The sequence below is a fragment of the Camellia sinensis genome, chromosome 9 (genome assembly GCF_055761805.1).
Source record: "Camellia sinensis isolate YWXY chromosome 9, ASM5576180v1, whole genome shotgun sequence".
Taxonomy (NCBI): Eukaryota; Viridiplantae; Streptophyta; class Magnoliopsida; order Ericales; family Theaceae; genus Camellia; species Camellia sinensis.
Window position 1 is genome coordinate 98,190,041 of NC_138969.1, and position 24,832 is coordinate 98,214,872.

The 24,832-nt window shown below is 41.2% G+C and overlaps 1 protein-coding gene and 1 pseudogene across 14 annotated transcripts in view; one reads left to right on the forward strand and one right to left on the reverse strand.

The window, feature by feature from the left end:
• Positions 1-24,832, forward strand: part of LOC114291047 (ABC transporter C family member 12) — a 93,764-nt gene that overhangs the window by 19,985 nt on the left and 48,947 nt on the right. For all 13 annotated transcript variants that reach the window (XR_014340124.1, XM_082887333.1, XM_082887327.1 and 10 more), the window contains 2 exons: positions 22,999-23,105; positions 23,200-23,293. Coding sequence is in view for 12 of the 13 variants with exons in the window: in XM_082887333.1 (XP_082743459.1) it covers positions 22,999-23,105; positions 23,200-23,293 (201 nt within the window). In the remaining variant the exon portion in view is untranslated. The remainder of the gene's footprint in view (positions 1-22,998; positions 23,106-23,199; positions 23,294-24,832) is intronic.
• On the reverse strand, positions 14,635-20,904 carry LOC114293209 (mitotic checkpoint protein BUB3.3 pseudogene; annotated as a pseudogene). Its single transcript, XR_014340910.1, has 3 exons — positions 19,755-20,904; positions 17,469-17,524; positions 14,635-15,099 (listed from the first exon to the last, which is right to left on the reverse strand). The product of XR_014340910.1 is annotated as a mitotic checkpoint protein BUB3.3 pseudogene (transcript).

A 24,832-nucleotide genomic window follows, 5' to 3' on the forward strand; every position in this document is an offset into this window, starting at 1 on the left:
TTCTTTGGAAAGGCTACCTATGTGTTCGGTAGCAGTTTTGTTGGGCAACGGCATTTCTTCGGCTTCAGTTTTTGCCTTGTGGTTAGCCGTTTCTTAAGCTTTTGCTGTGTCAGTACTCTTCCTCTGCGTCGCTTCGCATTATGACTGAGACTTCTGAGAAATCTGAGACAATTGGGGGTGTATTACTCCAGTGGTCCCTCCCATTGATGTTTCTCTCACTTTGCCTACTTCTGCACATTGTATTACGAGTGTGGTGCTTAATGGGAAGAATTTTGTTGTTAGGAGTCGCTCTCTTCGTCTGTACGTTTGTGTTAGAGGTAAATCTGGTTGGCTTCTTGAAGCTATTCGGTGATAAAGCTATTCAGTGCATATTTGTGGGATAGTCTGCCCTTTCCGAGGGTTATTGGTGTTATGACCTAGTTGGTTGACGTTTTTACCATTCTTTGGATGTAACTTTTTGTGAAGATCTTTTTTTTTGTACTAACTCTCTTATGTTGGCATCTCCTTTCTCGGATCTGGTTGGGGACATGCCTTCTTCTGCTTGTCCCATTCGTATTTTTTACTTTGCCACTCTGAGTCTCCCTTCGGCGGTGTTGCCTACCGGGTCTTCTCTGCCACTTGCTTTGCCTCCAAACTAATTCCCGTCGTCCGCATGCTCTGCTCCCGTCTAGCCTCCTTTTCGTCTCCGGATTCAGGTAATGCTTCTCCCTTAGTCACTGTCTTTCCACCCCCGCTTTATCCAACTCCTCTTTCTTCTCATCGGTATCCCACTCACAATCGTTTCCCCCCTAATCATTATGGTTGGCTTAGCAGTACTAATCATCCGGTTTTCCAGTATTTGTCTTATGTTGGTCTTTCAGATTTTTAGCGTTCTTTTCTCAGGAAGCTTGAGTCGATCTCCATTCCTCGCTTAGTCTCTGAGGCTCTCCAGAATCCTCGTTGGGTTGCGGCTATGCAAACTGAAATGGCTGCCTTGGAACATAATCACACCTGGGAACTTGTTCCTTTACCTTCTGGTGAGAAGATTGTAGGCTGTAAATGGGTTTTTAGTGTGAAGTATTTAGCTAATGGTACCATGGATCGATAAAAAGCTCGTCTTGTTATCAAGGTTTTTACACAGATTCCTGGCAAGGACTTTAGGGCTACCTTTCCACCTGTTACCAAATTGACTTTTGTTCATTTTCTTGTATCTATGGTTGCCTCGTTTTCTTGGCCACTTCATCTACTTGATGTCAAAAATGCTTTTCCTCATGAGGATGTACTTGAAACTATATACATGGATCTTCCACGCGGTTTTCGGGCTGAGAGGGACTATGCTGGTAGGGTATGCTTGTTTGTTTAGGAGGAAACAAAACTTAGGGAATGATGAGACTGATGATTTTAGAGTAATCAGATTAGAGAATGATTAGGATATCATCCCTTATTTATATTAATGAAGATTAATTATTACAAGGCAGCCCTAAGACATAGAATAATTACAAACTAATAACTCAAATAATAATATAATATGCTAATACTCCCCCTCAAACTGGTGCGAAGATATCTCTCATGCCCAGCTTGCCTAATATGTCATGAAATAACTTATTCCCAACTCCGTTGGTGAGAATGTCAGCAAGTTGTTCACTAGACCGCACAAAAGGAGTACAAATGGTGCCACTAGTGAGTTTCTCCTTAATGAAGTGGCGATCAATCTCAACATGCTTTGTCCTGTCATGTTGAACCGGATTGTGAGCGATGTTGATAGCGGCCTTATTATCACAGTATAACCGCATGCAGTCCGTCTGATCAATACCTAGATCACTCAACAATAACTTGATCCATAAAAGCTCACACACCCCTTGTGTCATAGCTCTAAACTCAGCTTCTGCTCTTGACCTGGCAACCACATTCTGTTTCTTACTTCTCCAAATAACTAAGTTGCCTCCAACAAAGGTGCAATACCCAGAAGTCGATCTCCTATCAGTTACTGATCCAGCCCAGTCAGCATCTGTATAGGCTTCCACACGAAGATGATCATACTTTGAAAAATAAAGACCCTTACCAGGAGTAGACTTTAAGTACCTCAAGATTCTCATGACAGCCTCGAAGTGAATTTGATGAGGAGCATGCATAAACTGGCTAACCACACTGACAGCAACAACAATATCAGGATGGGAGTGAGATAGGTAAATGAGCTTACCCATTAATCGTTGATAGCTCCCCCTATCAATAGCTTCTCCTCCTTCATCATCTCCTAATTTCTGATTGGGTTCCAGTGGAGTGTCACATGCCTTGCAACCAAGCATCTCAGTTTCCTTCAACAGGTCAAGCACATATTTTCTCTGTGAGATAAATATCCCATCCTTGGAGCGAGCAACTTCAATTCCCAGAAAATACTTCAAGCTTCCCAAGTCTTTGATTTCAAACTCACTGGCTAAATATTTCTTCAACAGAGGTATTTCCTCACTATCATCGCCTGTAAGAACTATGTCATCTACATAAACAATAAGTGCTGTAGTCTTACCACGTGAGGAATGTTTTACAAACAAGGTGTGGTCTGCCTGACTCTGTTTGAAGCCATATTTAAGCATAGCCTGAGTGAATTTCTCAAACCAAGCCCTTGGAGACTGTTTGAGATCGTATAATGACTTCTGAAGCCTGCGTACTTTGCCTTCTGTCTGATGATCCTCAAAATCAGGAGGAATGTCCATATATACCTCTTCTTCGAGGTCACCATGGAGAAAGGCATTCTTGACATCAAACTGATGAAGTGGCCAATCTAGATTAGCTGCTAGAGAGAGAAGTACTCTGACTGAATTCATCTTAGCCACGGGTGCAAAGGTCTTCTGATAGTCAACGCCATATGTCTGAGTGAACCCTTTTGCCACAAGTCTTGCCTTGTAATGCTCAATAGAACCATCTGCTTTGTGTTTCACAGTATACACCCATTTGCATCCCACAGGCCGTTTGCCTGTAGGTAACTCAGTCAAATCCCAAGTGCCATTCTTCCTAAGTGCTTTCATTTCCTCAATCATGGCAAGTTTCCACTCAGAGGTAGTAAGAGCATCCTGAAAATGGTTAGGAATGCTAATAGAGGAAATATTTGACACAAACGCTCTATATGAGGATGACAAATGAGAGTAGGACACAAAATGTGAGATAGGATGTTGAGTACAAGATCTCACCCCCTTTCTCTTAGCAATAGGAACATCAAGATCAATGGACTCAAGAGATTCAAAGTTACCTGGACTCTCATCAGAAGCAGGAGACGGCAGTGGAGGAGCAGAAGTGGTCCCTTGTATCCAGGTAACTTTCTGTCTGTCTTTGTCCCGGACATAAACCTGCTCTTCCCTATCCTTGTCCTTGGTGACATTGGGTTCTGTAGTCCCAGTAGAAGAGGTTGGTGCAAGAACAACTGGTTCCACCATAGGAATCACAGGACTCACTTCACACCAAGGCTCCCCCGGAAGGGAGGACTGTGACACCGGAGAGGACAAGAAATCTGACTGGGACTCAAAGAAAGTGACATCCATGGACACAAACCACTTACGAGAAGGAGGGTGGTAACACTTATACCCTTTTTGAGTAGGAGAGTAACCAAGGAAAACACATTTGAGGGAGCGAGGGTCCAACTTACCACGAGTAGGAGAGTGATTATGAACAAAACAGACACAACCAAATATTTTTGGAGGAATAGAAAATAAGGACTGGGAACCTAAGAGGACTTGAAGAGGAGCTTGTTTTTGTAAGACCTGGGTAGGAATACGATTAATAAGATGTGCAACAGTGAGAACAGCGTCGCCCCAATAGGACCGAGGCACACTCATAGAAAAATACATGCACCGAGCCATGTCAAGAAGATGGCGATTCTTGCGTTCCGCCACCCCATTTTGTTGAGGGGTATTGGTGCAAGAGGTCTGATGGATAATGCCATGAGTAGAAAAATATTGTCCTAACCCAGAATCTATGTATTCCCCCCATTATCAGAACGGAATAGTTTGACAGTGGCCCCAAACTGAGTACAAATCATCTGATGATAAGTGCGAAACATAGAGAAAACCTCACTCGTCTTTCATGAGATACACCCAAGTAGTACGAGAAAAATCATCAATAAATGTAACAAACCATCGATGACCTTTCATAGACATAACACGAGAGGGACTCCAAACATTAGAATGTATTAATGAAAAAGGAACTAAACTTTTATTAAAACTGGGAGCAAAAGAAGCTCTGTGTTGTTTTCTAAGTTGACAAGACTCACAAAGAAACTCAGACACATTATTATTTGTGAAACCAGATGGAAATAAATGCTTAACTAAATAAAAAGAAGGATGTCCAAGACGCCAATGCCACAGCTATAAATCATCGGGGGTAGTAGGACTCGTGGTGGAAGAATAAGCAAGCCTGTTCGGTTGATCCAGGAAGTAGAGACCATTTTTTGCATTACCACTGCCAATCGTCCTCCTCGTGACAAGGTCCTGAAAAAGACAATGATTAGGAAAAAACGTCACACTACAATTCAAATCCTGGGTAAGACGACTCAAGAAGAACAAATTAACAGAAAAATTGGGAACATAGAGAACAGAAGATAGAGATATGGTAGGAGTGACGTGGACTAAACCTTTCCCAGAAATAGAAGAAACAGTACCATCTGCAATCTTAACTTTGTCCTGACCTGAAGAGGGCTTATAGGCAGAGAAAAAATCAGAGGAGCCAGACATATGATCTGAGGCACCGGAATCAATAATCCAAGGCAAAGACTTATGAGACAGGAAAACACAAGGAGAAGAGGCTAGGTTACCTGAGCAGGCAAATGACGAGGTAGATGTACTGAGAGCAGTAGAGGACTGGCGGTCCAGCAATTGACGCAGAACATCCTTAAGCTCATGAGTAGGCATGCTAGAGAGATCATTAGAAGCTGGGCCAACAGAAGCAGAATTAGAATCAAGTGTATCAACGGCACTAGACTGATGAGCCTGGGGATAGGAGCCACGTCCTCTAGACGGGCCTGACCGACCTCCTCTAGAACCAGACCGATCACCTCGACCCCCGGATGGAGTCCCATGAAGCTTCCAACACGTCTCACGAGTATGCCGCGACTTCTTACAATAATCACAGAATACAGACTCCTTAACGGTAGACGGAGGGATGGGAGTTAGGTTGAGGCCATCTCGAGGGGTAAACAGTAATGCTGAGCGGTCAGTAGAGACAGGAGACATCATAGCAGACCGGCGACTCTCCTTATTCTGTACATAGGCAAATGCCTCCAGAAGTGAAGGAAGAGTGTCCATACCTAGAACTCGACTCCCAGCCGGATCATACTCCACATTTAGGCCTGCCAAAAATTTAAAGACCCGTTATTGGTGAGGAAGGTGAAGTACTGAAGAACAGTCTGCTCCCCCTGAATAGTGCTCTCAATAGAGCGGCGCAACTCAAACGGCTGTGAGAAATTCCCTTTGTGGGAATAGGTGGCAGCCACAGCATCCCAAACATCCTGGGCAGTCTCTATAGACAAGTAGCCTTCACCAATTTCTGGAACTATCGAATGAATAAGCCAACCCATAATCAAAGAGTTGGTAATCTCCCATTGGTCATAACCTAGGTCAGTGGTGCTAGGTGCCTGTATACTACCATCAACATACCCCATCTTCCCTCTGCTTTTCAAAAATATAGTCAAACTCTAAGACCATGCTAGATAGTTCTGACCATTAAATAGAGAGGTGGTGATTTTCAAACTAGGGTTGGGGTTATCAGGCATGGTAGTAGGTATAATGGAACTCTCATTCCTAGGTGTTTGAGAGGTGGTGGACACACTGGTGGAATCTGCCATGGATACTATACTACCGAATCCGCAACAAAACTAGTAGCAATCACAAACCCGAAAGGTGGTGGTGGAAGAAAAGACACAATGACCACTGTAAAGGCATAACAAAATTAAGAAAACATAAAGTTTTTTTTTTTTTTTTTTTTTTTTTTTTTTTTTTTTTTGGGGTTCTGTGTTGTGTTTAAGATCTAACAGAGGCACTACATCTATATGACATATGAGATGTAAGACCAAACAAAGTGATACCAGAGACGACGAAAGATGAGTGACGAAGTGATGAAGTGGCGAGCGACGACTGAAGCTGTTCAAGAGACGACGGCATAGGGGAAGTCGCCTGAGGCAGAGGGGCTACCAAGAGCAGTCGACACCAGCGGATGACCTACCCAGGTAAGTTTTGAACCCTAGAGTGTTCTTTGTTGCTGAGTTCGACCAACAAGGGTGAGCCGAAACCCTAGACAGGCATCAACCCACCCGAAACTACGTGGGTCCTTCTCGGCTTGAGCCGAAGCCCCTCAGGGTGGAGTCGGCTTGAGCCGACAGAGAGAGAGGAACTAGCGCCGGTGGTGGCTGGTGGCTCCGGTGGTGAATAGGAACAGTATGGGTAGATGGATTTAGGTGTTAGGGTTTGGCTCTAATACCATGATGATTTTAGAGTAACCAGATTAGAGAATGATTAGGATATCATCCCCTATTTATATTAATGAAGATTAATAATTACAAGGTAGCCCTAGGGCATAGAATAATTACAAACTAATAACCCAAATAATAATATAATATGCTAACAGAGACAATCATCTCATTTTATATTGATAATATGTAGCTTACAATGGAAGCCTTAAGGCACAAATAAGGAAAATACACAATAAGGAAACTACAGCTAAAATAGAATAAGAAATACATAATAACCAAGCTATTATTCTGACACTCCCCTTCAAGCTGGTACGAAGATGTCTCTCATGCCCAGCTTGCCAAGTACATCATGGAATGGTTTGCTCCTAATTCCCTTTGTGAGAATATCTGCCAGCTAATCACCCGACTTTACAAAAGGAGTACATATAGTTCCACTAGTGAGTTTCTTCTTAATGATGTAGTGATCAGTCTCTACATGTTTCGTTCAGTCATGCTGAACTAGATTGTGAGAGCAATGTTAATAGGAGCCTTATTGTCACAGTATAATCGCATGGAATCAGTCTAACTAATCTCCAGATCACTGAGCAGCAACTTGATCCACAAGAGTTTACACACACCTTGTGCCATGGCTCTAAACTTGGCCTCTGCATTAGACCGTGCGACTATATTGTGTTTCTTTTTCCTCCAAGTAACCAAATTACCTCCAACAAAGTTACAATAACCAGATGTGGACCTTCTATCAGTTACTGATCCTGCCTAATCAGCGTCTGTATAAGCTTCCACTCGAAGATGATCATGTTTGGAAAAATAGAGACCCTTTCTTGGAGAAGATTTTAAGTATCTAAGGATGTGCATTACTGCCGCCAAGTGTGTCTCATGAGGAGCATGCATGAACTGGCTAACCACACTAACTGCCATGGCAATGTCAGGAAAAGAGTGAAATAAGTAAATGAGCTTACCTATTAGTCTTTGATAACTCCCCTAGTCAACCATAGCTCCCCTACTATCATCACTCAGTTTCTGGTTTGGCTCTAGCAGTGTATCACAAGCTTTACTCCCAAGCATCTCGATTTCTTTCAATAGGTTAAGAACATATTTCCTCTAGCAGATGAAAATTCTATCCTTGGACCGGCAACTTCAATACCTAGGAAATACTTCAGATTTCCCAAGTCTTTTATTTCAAACTTGCTTGCCAAATATTTCTTCAACCGGGTTATTTCCTCACTATTATCTCTTGTAAGCACTATGTCATCTACATAAACAATAAGAGCTATAGTCTTACCATGTGAGAAATGTTTCACAAACAAAGTGTGATCCACCTAACTCTGTTTGAAGCCATATTTGAGCATATCCTGAGTGAATCTCTTAAACCAAGACCTTGGAGATTGTTTGAGACCATGTAATGACTTCCGAAGCCTGCAGACTTTACTCGCTGTCTGATGGTCCTCAAAGCCAGGAGGAATGTCTATATACTCCTCTTCTTCCAAGCCATATTTGAGCATATCCTGAGTGAATCTCTTAAACCAAGCCTTTGGAGATTATTTGAGACCATGTAATGACTTCTGAAGCCTGCAGACTTTACTCGCTGTCTGATGGTCCTCAAAGCCAGGAGGAATGTCTATATACTCCTCTTCTTCCAAGTCATTATGTAAGAAATCATTTTTTACATAAAATTGATGAAGTGACCAATCTCGATTAGCTGTGAGAGAGAGAGAGAAGTACTCTGATTAAATTCATCCTAGCCACTGGTGCAAAGGTCTCTTGATAGTCTGCTCAATTGAACCGCTCGCTTTATGCTTCACAATATACACCCATTTGCATCCCACAGGTCTTTTGCCCTTAGGTAACTTAGTTAATTCTCGAGTGTTGTTCTTACGAAGTGCTTTCATTTCTTCTATCATGGCATGTTTCCACTCAGGAGTAGAAAAAGCATCCTGAAAATGATTGGGTATACTAACAGAAGATATTTTGGACACAAAGGCTCTATAAGGACACAAAGCTAGAAATAGGATGATTAGTACAAGACCTCACACCTTTTTGTTGAGCGATAGGAATATCAAGAAGAGTATACTCAGGAGAAGAAAAAAAGATAGCAGTGGAGAATCAGAAGTGGTCTCTTGTATCTAAGTAATTTTCTGTCTGTCTTTGTCCATAACATAGATTTTTCCCTCCTTCAATTAATTAGATTCTGTAGATTCTATATTTCCACCACTAGTAGCCGGCTCACCTTCTGTATTCTCAACCACTGGTGATGAGCCAGGGACTGATACAGACCTAGGAATCTTGTGTCACCAAGGCTCCCCCTGACGGGAAGGATTGGGACCCCAAGGAGGACTGTGACAAGAAATAGCACTATGACTCAAAGAATGTGACATCCTTGGATACAAAGCGCTTATGGGATGAAAGATGGTAACACTTATAACCTTTTTGATTAGGAGAGTAATCCAGAAAGACACACTTCAGAGAGCGGGGATTAAACTTACCATGGGACGGAGCATGATTGTGAACAAAATAGACACAACCAAAGAGTTTGGATGAAATAGAGAAAACAGACTCAGAACTTAAGAAAATCTGGAGAGGAGATTTTTTGTGCAACATTTGGAGTGGGAGACGGTTGATGAGGTAGGCGGCAGTGAGAATGACATCCCCCCCAGTAAGGCCTAGGCACATGCATAGAAAATGACATGCAACGAGCTATATCAAGAAGATGACAATTTTTGCGCTCTGCAACTCCATTTTGTTGAGGGGTGTTAGTGTAAGAAGTCTAATGAATAATCCCATGGGTGGAAAAATAGCTTGCTAGACCAGAATCAATATACTCACCCCCATTATGAGAACGTAATATTTTGACAATTGCCCAAATTGAGTACATACCATTTTATGAAATTTATAAAACACAGAAAAAACCTCACTTTTTTCTTTCATAAGATACACCGAAGTAGTACGAGAAAAATTATGGATAAAGTAACAAACCATCTATACCTTTTAAAGACACAACACAAGATGGACCCTAAACATCAGAATGAATTAATGAAAATAGTTCTAAGCTTTTATTAAAACTTAGAGCAAAAGAAGCAATGTGTTGTTTTCTAAGTTGACAAGACTCACATGAAAATCAGAGACATTATTGTTTATAAAAATAGAAGGAAATAAATGCTTAAGTAGAAAAACGATGGGTGACCCAAGACACTGATGCCACAACCACAAGTCTTCCTTGGTGGTTGGAAACTTGATGGAATGATGTGCCAGCTGGTCCACCTGATCTGGGATATAAAGACCATGTTTTGCTTTACCACTACCAATTGCCTTCCTCGTGATAAGGTCCTGAAACAAACAATGATCAGGAAAGAAAGTCACACTAGGGTTCAGGTAATAAATAAGACAACTCAATGATAAAAGATTAACAGAAAAATTAGGAACATATAAAACAGAAGATAATGATAGAGAATGAGTGGCATGGATTAAACCTTTCCCGGAAACAGAAGAAACAGTACTATCAACAATCCTAACTTTGTCTTGACTTGAAGGAGGATTATATTTCGAAAATAGATCAAGAGAACCGGTTATATGATCCGAGGCACCATAATCAATAATCCAAGGTACAGACTTATGAGATAGAAAAGCACTCGGAGGAGCGGCTAAGCTACTTGAGTAGGCAAAAGACGAGGAGGATGTACCGGATGGAGTAAAAGAAGAACAATGGCGATCTAGTAGGTAGTGCAAAACATCCTGTAACTTAGAAAAAGACATACAAGATTTATCACCACTAGAACGAGCAACTGAAGAGGCATTAGGAGTATCCACGGCACTGGTATGATGTGCACACGGATTAAACCCGCATCCTCGCGACCGTTCAGAGCAACCCCCATGACTACAAAAACAGTCACCACAACCACTAGAAGGAACCCCATGAAGCTTCCAACGAGTCTCATGGGTATGTCTCGGCCAACGACAATAATCACAGAATAGTGTATCCTTCTCTGAAGGGCTAGGTGAAGTACAAGGCAAATCAGGACCATCTTTTGGAGGAGCAGAAAGTAAGGCTGAATGCTCTGTAGAGGTAGGTGGCAGCATAGCAAAACGACGACTCTCCTCATTTTGTTCATAAGTGAAGGCCTCCTGAAGAGAGGGTAGAACATCCATACCAAGGACACGACTCCAAACAGGATTAAACTCTACGTTGAGACCTTCCAGAAATTTGAAGACCCTTTCCTGTTCAATAAACTTTCGGTAACCCACTGAATCAGTTGTGCAAATAGACTTATAGTCTTGTAGATGATCAAGACGTTTCCAACCATTATTAAGAAAAGTGAAGTACTAAAGGACAGTCATCTCTCTCTATACTGAGCGCTCAATAGAAAAACGCAAATCAAAAGTCTATGAGAAATTTTCCTTTCGGGAATAGGTAGTGGCCACAACATCCCAAATATCTTGAGCAGTATCCATAGATAAGTAGCTTCCCTAATATCTGGTACCATGGAATGAATGAGTCATCCCATAGTTAAAGAATTGGTAATCTCCCATTGGTCATAACCAGGATCAATGATTCCTGGTGCCTTGCTCGTCCCATCAACATAACCCATATTCCCTCTACTCTTCAAGAGAAGTGTCAAACAGTGTGACCAAGATAGTTCTAACCATTAAACAGAGAGGTGGTAATTTTTAGGCTAGGGTTTAGGTTTTCAGATATAGTAGTCATAATGAGACTCTCCCCCATAGGTGGCTGAGAAATAGTGGTGGAGTCACTAGTAAGGTCAACCATTTATATTATACAAATTGAATAACAACTTGCACTAAGCAATATCAACTGGAAGAGGGAATAAAATTAACTGTACCAAGCAATGTCAATCACAAACCATTATAGGAGCATAACAATCAGTCAAGATTGAGTAATGGGGCCATATAATGACCCAATAAATAAATAAATAAATGAAATAGAGGGAAAAAGAACCTCCAATCAAGACAAGGCCTGAACTATTCTCAAAGAAGAGAGAAAAACTTGCTTGAAGTGGGGAACAGAGTGCAAATGGACCAATCAAAACATGTGCTGAACGAGATGATGATATTGACCCAAGAAGAGGAGGAACAAGGTCAGAAACTGTGATGAAACAGTCTAGAGACCAGCTGATGATGGGCAACCCTCAGAGACACATCAATCAGAGCTAAAAACCATAGTGGGATTGTCAACTGGAGCTGAAAGGGCTAGGAGGCTTTCGACTTGAGTCGAAAAAGGAACAGGGGCTGCCGGTTTAAGCCGAAAGGGGCAAAAGGACTAGCGACTGGACCTAGATGTCCTCCAACTACTGTCGGTGAGAAGAGGAGGTTGTTGCAAGCCCTAGAGAGGAAGAGGTGGTGCCAAAACAAAGTGGGTAAGGGTCGGCTGGTGATAGGTGAGAGTGAGAGGACACAAAGGTAACCCTAATGCTTTGATACCATGTTTGTTTAGGAGGAAACAAAACTTATGGAATGATGAGACAATCATCCCTTTTTATATTGATAATATTTAGCTTACAATGGAAGCCTTAAGGCACAAATAAGGAACATACATAATAAGGAAACCACAGCTAATGACAGCTAAAATATAATAAGAAATACATAATAACCAAGATATTATTCTAACAATCCTGTCTACTTAAGGTCACTATGTGGATTGAAGTAGTCTCCACGGGCTTCGTTCAGCAAGCTCAATTATGTTATTTTATCCTTGAATTTTGTTAAGTGCCACTTTGATCACACGTTTCATTCACCGTCAAGCCAATGGTCGTTGTACATTTTGTTGGTCTATGTAGATGAATATCATCCTCACCGGGGATGATGCCTGAAGAATTGCTCTAGTGAAATAGGAGCTTACTAGAGCCTTTGACATCAAGGATTTTGGTCCTCTCAAATATTTTTTTGGGTATAGAAGTAGCTCGTTCTTTCTAGTGAATATCTTTTTCTCAACGTAAGTACACTTTGGATCTTCTTCAAGACATTGTAATGTTGGGGTGCAAACTTGCTTCTACCCTTGTGGATCAAAATCTGAAGCTTTCAACGGAGTCTGGTGAACCATTTTCTGATCCTTTTCGGTACCAATGGTTGGTAGAATGGTTGATCTACTTGACTAATATAAGCCAAATTTGACATTTGCGGTTAGTGTGGTTACGCAATTCATGCATGCGCCTTGTACCACTCATCTAGATGCTATTCTTCATATGAGATATCTCAAGTCTTGCCTTAGTTTAGGTTTTGTAAAATAAATTGATGTATATTATTGATTGATATTTTGATGATTGTTCAATTGATATTACAAGGCTTCCTATTATATAGGAGAGGATTTGGGAGTAGGTGAGTGTGTGTGGTAGGTGTAGGTGGTAGGTGGAGTGGGTTATGGTAAATTCTAACAGCCCCCCGCAAACTCAAGGAGGATAGAAACTAACCAACTTGAGTTTGAAGAGAGGAACAAAACAAGAAAATACATAAAAATAAAAAAGGATAGGAGACATTGGATGGTCGTGTCAGACCATTGGTGAAGACACTGGATGGTGGTGTCATAACGTTGTAGAGGACACTGTATGGTGGTGTCATAACGTTGTAGAGGACACTGTATGGGGGTGTCATAACATTGTAGATGACACTGTATGGTGGTGTCATAACGTTGTAGAGGACACTGTATGGGGGTGTCATAACGTTGTAGAGGACACTTTATGGGGTCATGTCGGACCGTTGTAGCAGACAATGTTGTGACAGTTGTTGTGACAGTTTACGGAGTCTTGCTGGACCCTTGTAGAAACTAACCGGAATCAATGTCGGGACAGTTTACAGAGTCTTGTCGGACCCTTGAAAAAGCTAACCGGTATCAAATGTCGGGACAGTTTATAGAGCTTGTCGGACCCTTGGAAAAGTGGCACCCTCAAAAGGTGTGCCCAATTTTGTTAAAAGACGTGCCATCAAAAGGCGTGCCCAATTCATCAAAAGGTGTGCCGGACATGATGGCGAGGCACGTGGGCGCCTTGGCTTGCGTGCCCGTTTGTCGGCTGGTGGTAAGAGGCGCGCGATGCGCATGGCTGCCTCGGCTATAAGACAGAGGCTGAGGCTGAGGCAAAAAACCTGCGAGAGATATTCTGAGAGAGATTTCTGAGAGAGATTCTGTAACACTCTGTTTTCTGAGAGAGATACTGTGTAACACTCTGGTGCCTAGAAAATGGCTTCATCGTCTTCCCGCGGGCTGCTCACCCTCTTTCCCGACCTCAACGAGTCAACGAGAGAGAGAACTGGTGCGGTGGCACTGGAAACTCAACCAAGCGCCCCGGAGTTTGCTCCGTTGAACTTTCCGATGCGGTCGGTGGAGCAAAGAATGGCAGTGCAGTCAGATGTGGAGGCCAACCAGTATACTTTGAAGGCATGTGTGGAAAGCATGACGGCGGTCACAAATTTGTCGAACCGGCTGCAGAGTAGGACAAATGAGGTGCAGCATGTAAACGCCCAACTGGCTCTGCTCCAACGCATGTATAAGGATGCGCGAGCAGAGATAAGTGTGCTAAAGGCGGAAAACAAGGAGTTGAAGCGGAAGGCCACCGTGATGTTCCGATTTGGAGGGCCGCCATATGCTGCAGAGGAGGAGCAGGGAGGAGGCAACTTGCTTGGTGGTCTAGGAAGTACAGAGGTAGCACCGTCAAGAGCCGCCCAGGATGGAGGCAAGAAGAAGAGACCGGCGGCAGAGTAGAGAAAAAAAAAATCCCACTGTGGGTGTGGTTGTTTTGTTTGTTTGTTTGTTTGTTTTTTTTTTTTTTTTTTTTTTTTTTTTTTTTTTTGTAATATAAATAGATATATATATATATATAAGATAAAGAATTGTTGGCGTGGGAAAAAGGTGATGAGGGTTGTGGGTGGAGAATAGGTTAGAATAAAAAAAAGGTATATAATAATAAGAAGGTGCCTTGTGAGGATTTGTGTTGAATAAAGAAATCATGGTGGGTGTGCGTGGAGTAATAGATGAGAATAAACATATACATATATATAATAAAAGAAAAGAAAGTTGAGTGGGATTGGTGGGTGAAAAGGAAAAGCCAACTGGGTGGTGAGAGTGTGGGTGTGATCTGCCCCATTTGATCAAAGCCGAGTCAAGTGGGTTTGAAAAAGTAAAGTGAGAGAGAGACAATAGAAATGCATAGAAAGAGACAATAAAACTTCTTAAACTCTGCAGGTTCTATCAAAGCTGTTTAAGAGGATGCACCACTTCGCAGAGCTTGAGACTTCCTGGATTTGCTAGTTGTCAACTGAGACTCAGGCTCCTTTTTTACTGGCTCTTCCTTCTCGGACAAGATTAACTCAATATGGCATGGGGAAGACATGTAAGGGTTTATTCTTCCATGAGCACGGTATGTGCGGCGTCTCTGCTTCTGTGCCTGATTCACCTGAATGTGAGATATGTAAAGTGTATCCACGTCCAAACCTTTCACCTCGGCATTACTCTCAGCATTTTTAAGCAAGTCAAGTATGAAGCCTGCAGATTTGACAGGCCAGCGTCCTTGTCCATTAGAATGTCTGTTCTTTGCCTGGGCAGTTCGACCCACACCCCGACAAAAGCGTGTAAAGGGAATAGCCTGAACTCGCAGAGCCACGCAATCCACGCTGTTCTCCACGCAGAAGCAGACAAGGCTGCTATTTTGGTTGAAGCTATTCGACTGGTGATACAGTTGATGCTCAAAAGTTGAAGGATTCAAACTTGACTCTGCAGGAGAAGATTAAAGAGTTGAAGGCTGAGAAGAATGAGCTTCGTGAGCCAATCGCCGTTCAGTGTAGTAGATCGTCGGTCGACTGTTTAGTGCTGGACGAGGACGACGATGGGTAGGGTTTTGAGGGTAGAGAGAGCGATGAGAGGTCCGGCGGGCGGCCAAGGTGAGGCTGCCGCCCGCCGGTGAAGTGAAAATACTAGGTTCTCAACCTAGCTCTGATACCATGTAAAATAAATTGATGTATATTATTGATTGATATTTTGATGATTGTTCAATTGATATTACAAGGCTTCCTATTATATAGGAGAGGATTTGGGAGTAGGTGAGTGTGTGTGGTAGGTGTAGGTGGTAGGTGGTAGGTGGAGTGGGTTATGGTAAATTCTAACAGGTTTGTTCCTTTCCGTTAGGACTCAAACGGACTGTCTTCTTTACTGATGCTGACTATGCTAGGTCAACAACTAGTCAATGCTCTACCTCTGGGTTTTGTACCTTCTATGGTAGTCATATTCTATCATGGAAAAGCGAGAAACAAGTTGCTGTATTCGGTCTTCTGCAGAAGCTGAGTACCACGCTATAGCTCTAGGCACATGTGAGTTTCTCTGGCTCAGGTGCATTCTCTCTGAGTTAGGCTTTGAGATGGGCATCTCCTCCAAATTATTCTGCAACAACAAATCTGCCATATGACTTGCCTCCAGCTCAATTCTTCATGAGCAAACCAAACATATCGAAGTTGACATCCACGTTTTGAGAGGCATCATTTGTCCATCCTTTGTTCTGTCTTCTGATCAAACTGATGATGTCTTCACTAGTATATGGGACCATCTCTGCTCCAATCTTCCATTGTCAAGCTGGGTTTGGTTAGTATATGTGAACTTGCTTAAGAGGGAGTGTTGGAATATAAAATATATTGTAGAATATATTTAGGATCCCATGATTTGTGGATCATGAATATTTAGACTTAATTTTTGCACTATTGTTTATTTCCTATACTTAGAAAATATGAAGAAGAAGAACTCCGAAAATATGAGGAAGAAGGAATATATTTCAGTTATATTCAAAACTTCTTATCTTACAAGACCAAATGACACTCCTTATATAGGAGATATTACAAACATCATCATAACCCATTATATGCCACTTACATATTATATATTACCACTATCTACCACTATCATATTATATACATGCCACTATCTACCACCAACACCACTATCATATTCTATACATGCCACTATCTACAACCAACACCACTATCATATTCTATACATACCACTATCTACCACCAACACCACTATCATATTCTATACATGCCACTATCTACCACCAACACCACTATCATATTATATGCATGAACACAATTTCCAGCACCTATTTTGTAATCAGTTTCATTATATATACACATGGCCTCACCCTTATTGTGGCAAGCCAACATACACTTCTTCTAAGACAACTATTAGCAATCAGATAAAATATTTTGTTTGTCATTTAGACGAGGTGCAATGACTGTTAAAGATCTTTTAGTTGCATATTATATCAAACACATATATGTTTGCATGTTTAGTGTTGGAGATAAGATTATATTGTCAAAGATATCAGAAAATATGGAAGATGTTAGAATATGTGGAGATCCTATGATTTGTGTTTATCATATTTTTTGTTTTTGATTTATTTAAATTTCTTAACTGAAGGGATTTGATTGTATCTCCCACTCTATATATATGGTGTATCATGTAAACAAGAGTATCAAGTTGAGTGAATGAAAGATTTAGCCCTCTAGGGCTTTGTATGTATGGATGTAGGCCAATATTGGCTGAACCACATTAAACCTTTGTGTTCTTTCTTTTCTCTTTTCTGTCTCTATTATCTCTCCATATTTAACCTTAATGCCTTATTCCAAAATTCAACTTGGTATCAAAGCCAATTGAACCCTAGGCATGTTTCTCTATGGAGTGCTTTCTCACTCCACATTTTTTTGTTGTCAAGGTGTTTTTCGCTCTTCCTTGATTTGACCGCTAATTTGCTGATGTAGTAAACAAACTTTGTGATTTTTACTTGCTTCGGGGCTACTGATGTGTTTGGTAGCATTATTCTATGATATGTCGAGTTTTCCAGCTACTTCTCTACCCTTAGGGTTCCCATGCTGATGTATAAGCACATATTCGTTTTTTTGTTTTTGTTTTTTTTTTTTGTGTGTGTGTTTTTGGGCTGTTGGTGTGTTACCATTCTTTGTGGGATGCCCTTTTTTCGGCCTTTCTATTTGTGGTGATTTGCCATTGCTTTGGCTTGTTTCTTTCTCGCTCTTGATTGGTTTCTCTTACTGCCATCATGATTGATTCAATGCACATTTCTTTATTGCAAGATATTGATTCCTTACCTATGTTCATTGAAGTTGTTATTGAAGGGAGTTATTACAATTGCTGTTGTCTTTCGACGATTTTATTGTAGTTGTTTGTAATATCATCGTCTTTTCAGTTCAAGTTGGACACTTCACTTCAACTGTTCTGTGTTCCAACTTGGGGTGAGTGTTGGAGATAAGATTATATTGTCAAAGATATTAGAAGATATGGAAGATATTAGAATATATGGAGATCCCATAATTTGTGTTTATCATGATTTTTTGTATCTTTAATTTATTTCAATTCCTTAACTGAAGGGATTTAATTGTATCTCCCACTCTATATATATAATGTATCATGTAAACAAGAGTATCAAGTTGGGTGAATGAAAGATGTAGCCCTCTAGGGCTTTGTGTGTATGGACGTAGGCCAATATTGGCTGAACCACGTTAAACCTCTGTGTTCTTTCTTTTCTTTTTTCTGTCTCTATTATCTCTCCATATTCAACCTTAATGCCTTATGTAGAAATTTAATGTATAAAGAGAAATGATTGTATTATTGATTGTAGTATATTGTTATGTTTACAATGATTCCTATATATAGAAGAGAAGAATAGGTAGTAGGTGGAGTAGGTGAGGTGGAGTAGGTGAAGTGGGTGGAGTAGGTGTAGAAGAATAGGTAGTAGGTGGAGTAGGTGAAGTGGGTGGAGTAGGTGTAGTGGAGTAGGTGAAGTGGGTGAAGTAGGTGATAGGTTTTAACAGCCCCCCGCAAACTCAAGGGGGAGAGGAACTAACCAACTTGAGTTTGGAGAGAGTAACAGAACAAGAAAATACATAAAAATAAAAGAGGATAGGAGACACTGTATGGTCGTGTCAGACCATTGGTGAAGACACTGTATGGTGGTGTCATAACGTTGTAGAGGACACTGTATGGTGGTGTCATAACGTTGTAGAGGACACTGTATGGTGGTGTCATAACGTTGTAGAGGACATTGTATGGTGGTGTCATAACGTTGTAGAGGACACTGTATGGTTGTGTCATAGCGTTGTAGAGGACACTGTATGGTTGTGGCAGACCGTTGCAGCAGATAAAGTCTGGACAGTTGACGAGGTCACACCGGACCGATGGAGAAGCTAACCGGAATCAATGTCAGGACAGTTTTATGTGGTCATGCTGGACCGTTGGAAAAGCGAATCGGAATCAATGTCGGGACAGTTTATGGGGTCATGTCGGACCATTGGAAAAGCTAACCGGAATCAAATGTCGGGACAGTTGATGGGATCATGTCGGACCGTTGGAAAGGCTAACCGGAATCAAATGTCGGGACAGTTTATGGGGTCATGTCGGACCGGTGTAAAAGTCGCACCCTCAAAAGGTGTGCCCAATCTGTCAAAAGGCGTGCCATCAAAAGGCGCGCCCATGTTGTCGTCGAGCGCCGAGCGGCGCATGATGCGCGTGTCTGCCTTGGCTATTTAACCAAGGTTGAGGCGGAGGCTGTGCAAACCAGTCTGAAACCTCTGAATATTTGCAGTCTGAAACACTCTGTAACCAACCCTTCCCTGAAACACTCAGCAACCCATAACATGACCTCTTCTTCCCGTCCAGCTACCCAGAACATGGCCTCCTCTTCCCGTGGTCTGCTTACGCTCTTTCCAGAACTGAACGAGTCCACAAGAGAAATAACTGGTGCGGTGGCCCTTGAACCGCAACCAAGCGCCTCTGGTTTTGCTCCGTTGAACTTTCCGATGCGGTCGGTGGAGCAAAAAATGGCAGGGCAATCAGATATTGAAGCCAATCAGTATACATTGAAGTCATGTGTGGAGACCATGACTGCAGTCACAAACTTGTCGCACCGGCTGCAGAGTAGGAGAAATGAGGTGCAGCAGTTAAACGCCCAATTGGCTCTGCTTCAGCGCATGTATAAGGATGCGCGAGCAGAGATTAGTGTGCTAAAGGCGGAAAACAAGGAGCTGAAGCGGAAGGCCACCGTGATGTTCCGATTTGGAGGTCCGCCATATGCTGTAGCGGAGGAGCAGGGGGGAGTGAACGTGCTCGGTGGCGTGGGAAACACGGAGACAACACCGGCAAGGGCCGCCCAGGACGGAGGCAAAAAGAAGAGACCGGCGGCAGAGTAGAGAAGAAAAAAAAAAAATCCCGCCTGGGAATGTGGTTGTTTTGTTGTTGTTGTGGTTGTTTTTTTTTTTTTTTTTTTTTTTTTTGGGTGTAAAATTGTGATCGGGGTTGATCCCCTGATATGAATAAAATGACAAGGTTGTGGAATGTTGTTGGTGTATGTGTGGCTCGATGCAACGGCCAAAAGTTGCCCCCCATGGTTATATGATAAGGATGACACACTATTGGAGTATCTTGGAAACTGTAGTAGTCTCTTCTTGCTTTGAGCATCCCATGAGGTAACATAACCCTCGTTGTTGCCAGTAACAAAAGCACCGGAGACAAATGGATTAAATGCAATGTCATTCACTGCTACAACTTGATGCCTTCCATCTTTTGACTTTGGATGACACCAAAAAACATATCCTGTTTCACTTGAATTAAGATACTCCAACGCTATCCGTCCATCAATTGATCCTGCCACAAATCCTTCATAATTAAGAATTGGCCGGACACATCTTATTTGAATGCCCAGACATAATTCCTTCACATAAACTGATTTGTTAAAGTTGCGCAAGTCATATATCTTTACGGATGACCCAACAGCAACCATCAAATGAAACCCAGAGACCGCCATAGATTCCACATCTGCACCTGCAGTGTTCAAGCATCCAAGAGTGTTTGTTGAGCGCGTATCCCATGACATTATCTTTTTGTCCCAACCGCCACTGATTAGTTGACGTGTTTCAGCAGAATATTCAACACAGCTCACTAAATCATCATGATTTCCAAGAGTATCATGAATTCCTGAATCCAAATCATACCTTCTAATGAAACTGTCAGAACCAGCGCCAAAAGCAACTGACTCATTCTGGAAACAACAATCAAGAAGTGCAGCTTCGGAGGGAGCCTCTACTCGGAGCATAAAGCTATCCAAATCATACAATCGAAGACTGGTGTCCCAGGAAGAGATGAGGAGATTGTTGGATTTGGGAGCGAATCTGATCCTGGTAATGGCGTCTCCAATTGCGTTTTGGAACTTCAAATGAGTTCCTTCATTCATTTTCTGAACCCAGAGGAGAAAGGGAGCTCAGGACATTCGATTCAGAAGGGGTGTATCGAATTGAGGTGTAATTTAACTGGGATTTTTTGAACCCTAAAACTGGGGAAAACTTCAAACCCTAAATTTGGTCTCTGAAGTTCGATTTGTCCAAATCCACAGCTTCTTCCGGTGAACCACTGACATTAAAGTGGGTGTGTGGTCTTGTAGTAGTAGTAGCAGCAGTTTGTGAAAGTGCCAAGTGCAGTGGTCTGCCGAGAGGGACACCGAGAAGAGAGAAGAGAGAGCCCAGGTGCAGGAAAGAGAGATGCTTTGCTTTCTGTGCTGAAATAGAAACTGTGCATGTTACTGTCTTACACTTCTTCAGTCTTGACTCACTGCTCTCTGTTATTACTTCTCACAAATGCGGAGGTGGTGGCTCGGTGCAGAGGTGATGGTCTAGGTTCAACAGAGAACCTCCATGAAAAGGAGTAGAGCTGGTTTGCAGCCATGGCCGCTCCCACAGAGGAGAAGGATATTCAGACAAGTTTGAACCCGGTAAATTAGATGCTCCAATTGGCAGAGAGGCATTGAAAGCCCAGGTGGTGGTCGAAGCAAGGATTGCTGGTGCAACTGGGGGAGCCCATTGGGGGGCCCATAAAATCCTTGCCAATACATTGGCATAGGTAATCCACTGCCATTAGCACTTGGAGGAGGGGGAGAAGGCCCCCATGACCCTAAATTCCCTCCAGGTTGATACAACGGCAAGCCACCTTGGAAACTTGACGCTGGATGTCCCAACTGTGCATCGCTGGAGGAGCGACGTGATGAGGACAGTCAGCGGCTGGTTTGGACATGTGGTGGTGAAGAAGAGTAAAGGTATGTGTAAAAAATTTTAGCGGACTAGGTTGAGGCCCGGCGGGCGGCTAAGGTGAGGTTGCCGCCCGCCGGGGAAGCGAAAATACTAAGTTCTAAACCTGCTCTGATACCATGTAGAAATTTAATGTATAAAGAGAAATGATTGTATTATTGATTGTAGTATATTGTTATGTTTACAATGATTCCTATATATAGAAGAGAAGAATAGGTAGTAGGTGGAGTAGGTGAGGTGGAATAGGTGAAGTGGGTGGAGTAGGTGTAGAAGAATAGGTAGTAGGTGGAGTAGGTGAGGTGGAGTAGGTGAAGTGGGTGGAGTAGGTGTAGTGGAGTAGGTGAAGTGGGTGAAGTAGGTGATAGGTTTTAACATATAACAAAATTCAACTGTTAGTTTGTTTTATGGAAGAACCCCTAGTGTCTTGGAAGGCAGATATAGTAATACACAATAAGATATGAATAGTTTGTTTTTTGGAAAATTGCACTTTTACCATGAAATTTTGAATATTTATAAAAGAAGTTTGTATTTTGGCCCCTTCAAAATATATATAGTTTTACTCCAACCCCTCCAAAATCTAAATAATTTTACTTTTGCTATCCTAAATTTTAAAAAAATTCATTATTTTTATGTAATTTTTAGTAATTATAGAATAAATTAGTATTTTAGTCACCCCAAACCTTTGAAAAATCTCATTACTTTCATGTCATTTTGAGTTTTTGTAAAATAAATTAATATTTTGATTTCCAAAATCTATAAAATCTTACTTCAATTCCTCTAAAATTTAAATAATTTTGCACAATTTCTGCGTCCGCCATTGAGTATAGCATACGTCTTTGGTTGGAGCTGAATAAAATATATTAAACACTAAAAGTACTTATTTTAATATGGATGACTTTAATTAGTGTAGTATGATTGTACACTATATAAGATGTGTTAAGATGTGTTGAGATTGAAGAAACGAGTCTTGTGTAGAGAGTCGTTCCAAAAAAAAAAAGAAAAAGTCTTGTGCAGAGAGAGAACAGTCAGACACACTTTTCATCAACATCTACTACAGAAGAGTCCCATACATGTAATAGCATTTTGTAGGACTTAAAAGAGTAAGCTTAATCTTATTCCTAACCAATTTGCTTTTTGGCAGCAGATGTCCATTGACTGGTCTACAATGGCCAATTTTAAGTTACTCTGAATGTGATTCTTTGATTCAAAAGTTATATTGATGGGCAGAATGGGTCACTTTTAGACCTCAGAGTGCTTTTAGTTCTATGCTTTTGAAACCTGATTAAGTTTGGGGAGCATAGGAAATATTGCAGTTAATGTTTGAGCATTGAGATAGATGCCACAAGATCTTGGAGATATTAAGGAAACATTGTTCTTTACTTTGTTCAGTGCTCATGAATTTAAGATTTATAACTATTTGACTGTAGTCACTGTGTCTTCCACTGTTTTGCTCAGAACTCTTATACATTTAATTTATCTTGTGGGAACAGACATTTGTCATAAGCAAAATGAGAAAACTGTCAAAGGAAGGATTGCAACGTACTGATAAGAGAGTTGGGCTGATGAATGAAATCTTGGCTGCCATGGACACTGTGAAGTATAGTTTAATCTTTGCTAGGTTTTACTTAAGCTTATGTACTACTTTAGGCTGTTAACAATGATTATTTTTATTTTATGCTAAACTAATTCAGATGTTATGCGTGGGAGGAGAGTTTCCAATCTAAAGTTCACAGCATCCGGTTTGATGAACTCTCGTGGTTCCAGAAAGCACAGCTACTGTCAGCGGTATGACATGAATCATAATCTCGGAAACCATCTTCTTGGCGCTACAAATTTTGCAAATGGCACCATAATTTGTGATAAGTTTCTTTACTGTTGTACTCACTACAATTGAATGAAATAATACATTTTTAGTAGATGTGCCTGCCCGTTTGCATTAGTGAGTTCTGAACTCGCTTTAGTTACTTAACATCTTATAGGACATGTGGTGTAGAACCAAAAGACGAAGAATGGCATAACCAAAAAATAGGGTTTTTAGACAAGAAGAATAAATGGGGATTTCACTCCCAAAATGTCTCTCAGAAATCAAACTCAACATCCAATCATTAATCATCAAAGTCTAGGTATCCAAACTACTACATAAAAGGCCATATATATAGGCATAAGCACCATCTAATTAGGAAACTCATAAATAGGAAACTATGGAATTGGAAACTACTAATAAAGATACAAAATCCTAAAGACATAAAATCTTTTTAAATCATAACTCCGAATAATACCAAAATTCAAAGATTCTTCAATTTATTGTCATCCAATGCCTTTACGGTCCTCATCAACATGGCTAGTTGTAATTGTTTTCTTTTTTGCCCATGGAGTGCTGAAGCGAGGGGTATTTAGACTTAAAACTTAAGGCTTATCTATTACATGCTGGTAAAGGGGAAAAGTGTTTTAGTATTAGTGGAGGCAAATCCCAAGTTTAATGGCTGAAGATGTGTAACAAACTATACTTACAAATATATTTATGGGCAAATTCCATTTTACCACCTTATGGTTTGGCTTCACCCCGTCTTTTAAAAATATGCCACTCACACTCACATGGTTTGGGACAAAAATGCACAGTTAACAATGTTAACAGAAAATGCAAAAGATCTTTATTCCCTCCTCACCATGACATTGTCTTCCTCCCCTTTCATTATAAAAATCATCAAGAGGCTAGAATTCGAATGCGACAGAAAAGCAAATCGGCCAAGGCTGCAAAAGGGAATGTGATGGCCCTAAGAAAGCAATTAGAAGAATTTTCTAAACTAGTGCTGCACATATATCCTTATCAGTATGGGAAGCACCATTTTTCATCTCAACTTAGCACATGTAGAGCTTTGTATCAACTCAAGTTAAGTTAATAGAAACAAAACCCTTTCTCTATTGATCTTATGGGACATGTTTTTGCTCACCTGGTGCAGGAAACTTCGACTCAGCACACGGAGCATAGATTAAACTAAGCATAATTTGGGGTTTTGTTCTCATGAAACACAAAGTTTGAGACTTTTCTATATTCATCAAGATCTATCTTAAAAAAAATAAAATTTAAAGCACAAAAACCCAAACTAATTACAAATCTCTTCAAAGAGCTTTAGACTCCAAACCCTGGCACCTTGGGGTCGTTGTATATGATCTTGAAGAAATTGCAACAGAAAGGAAAGGATGACTATAGGAATGAAGATAGAGAACGGAATTTTTGTTTTCTTAATGGTTAGGATGGGGTTGGCTTGTGTTCGACCAGTTGCAATCAATGAATTCATTCAATTTCATGGGGCATCCAAACAT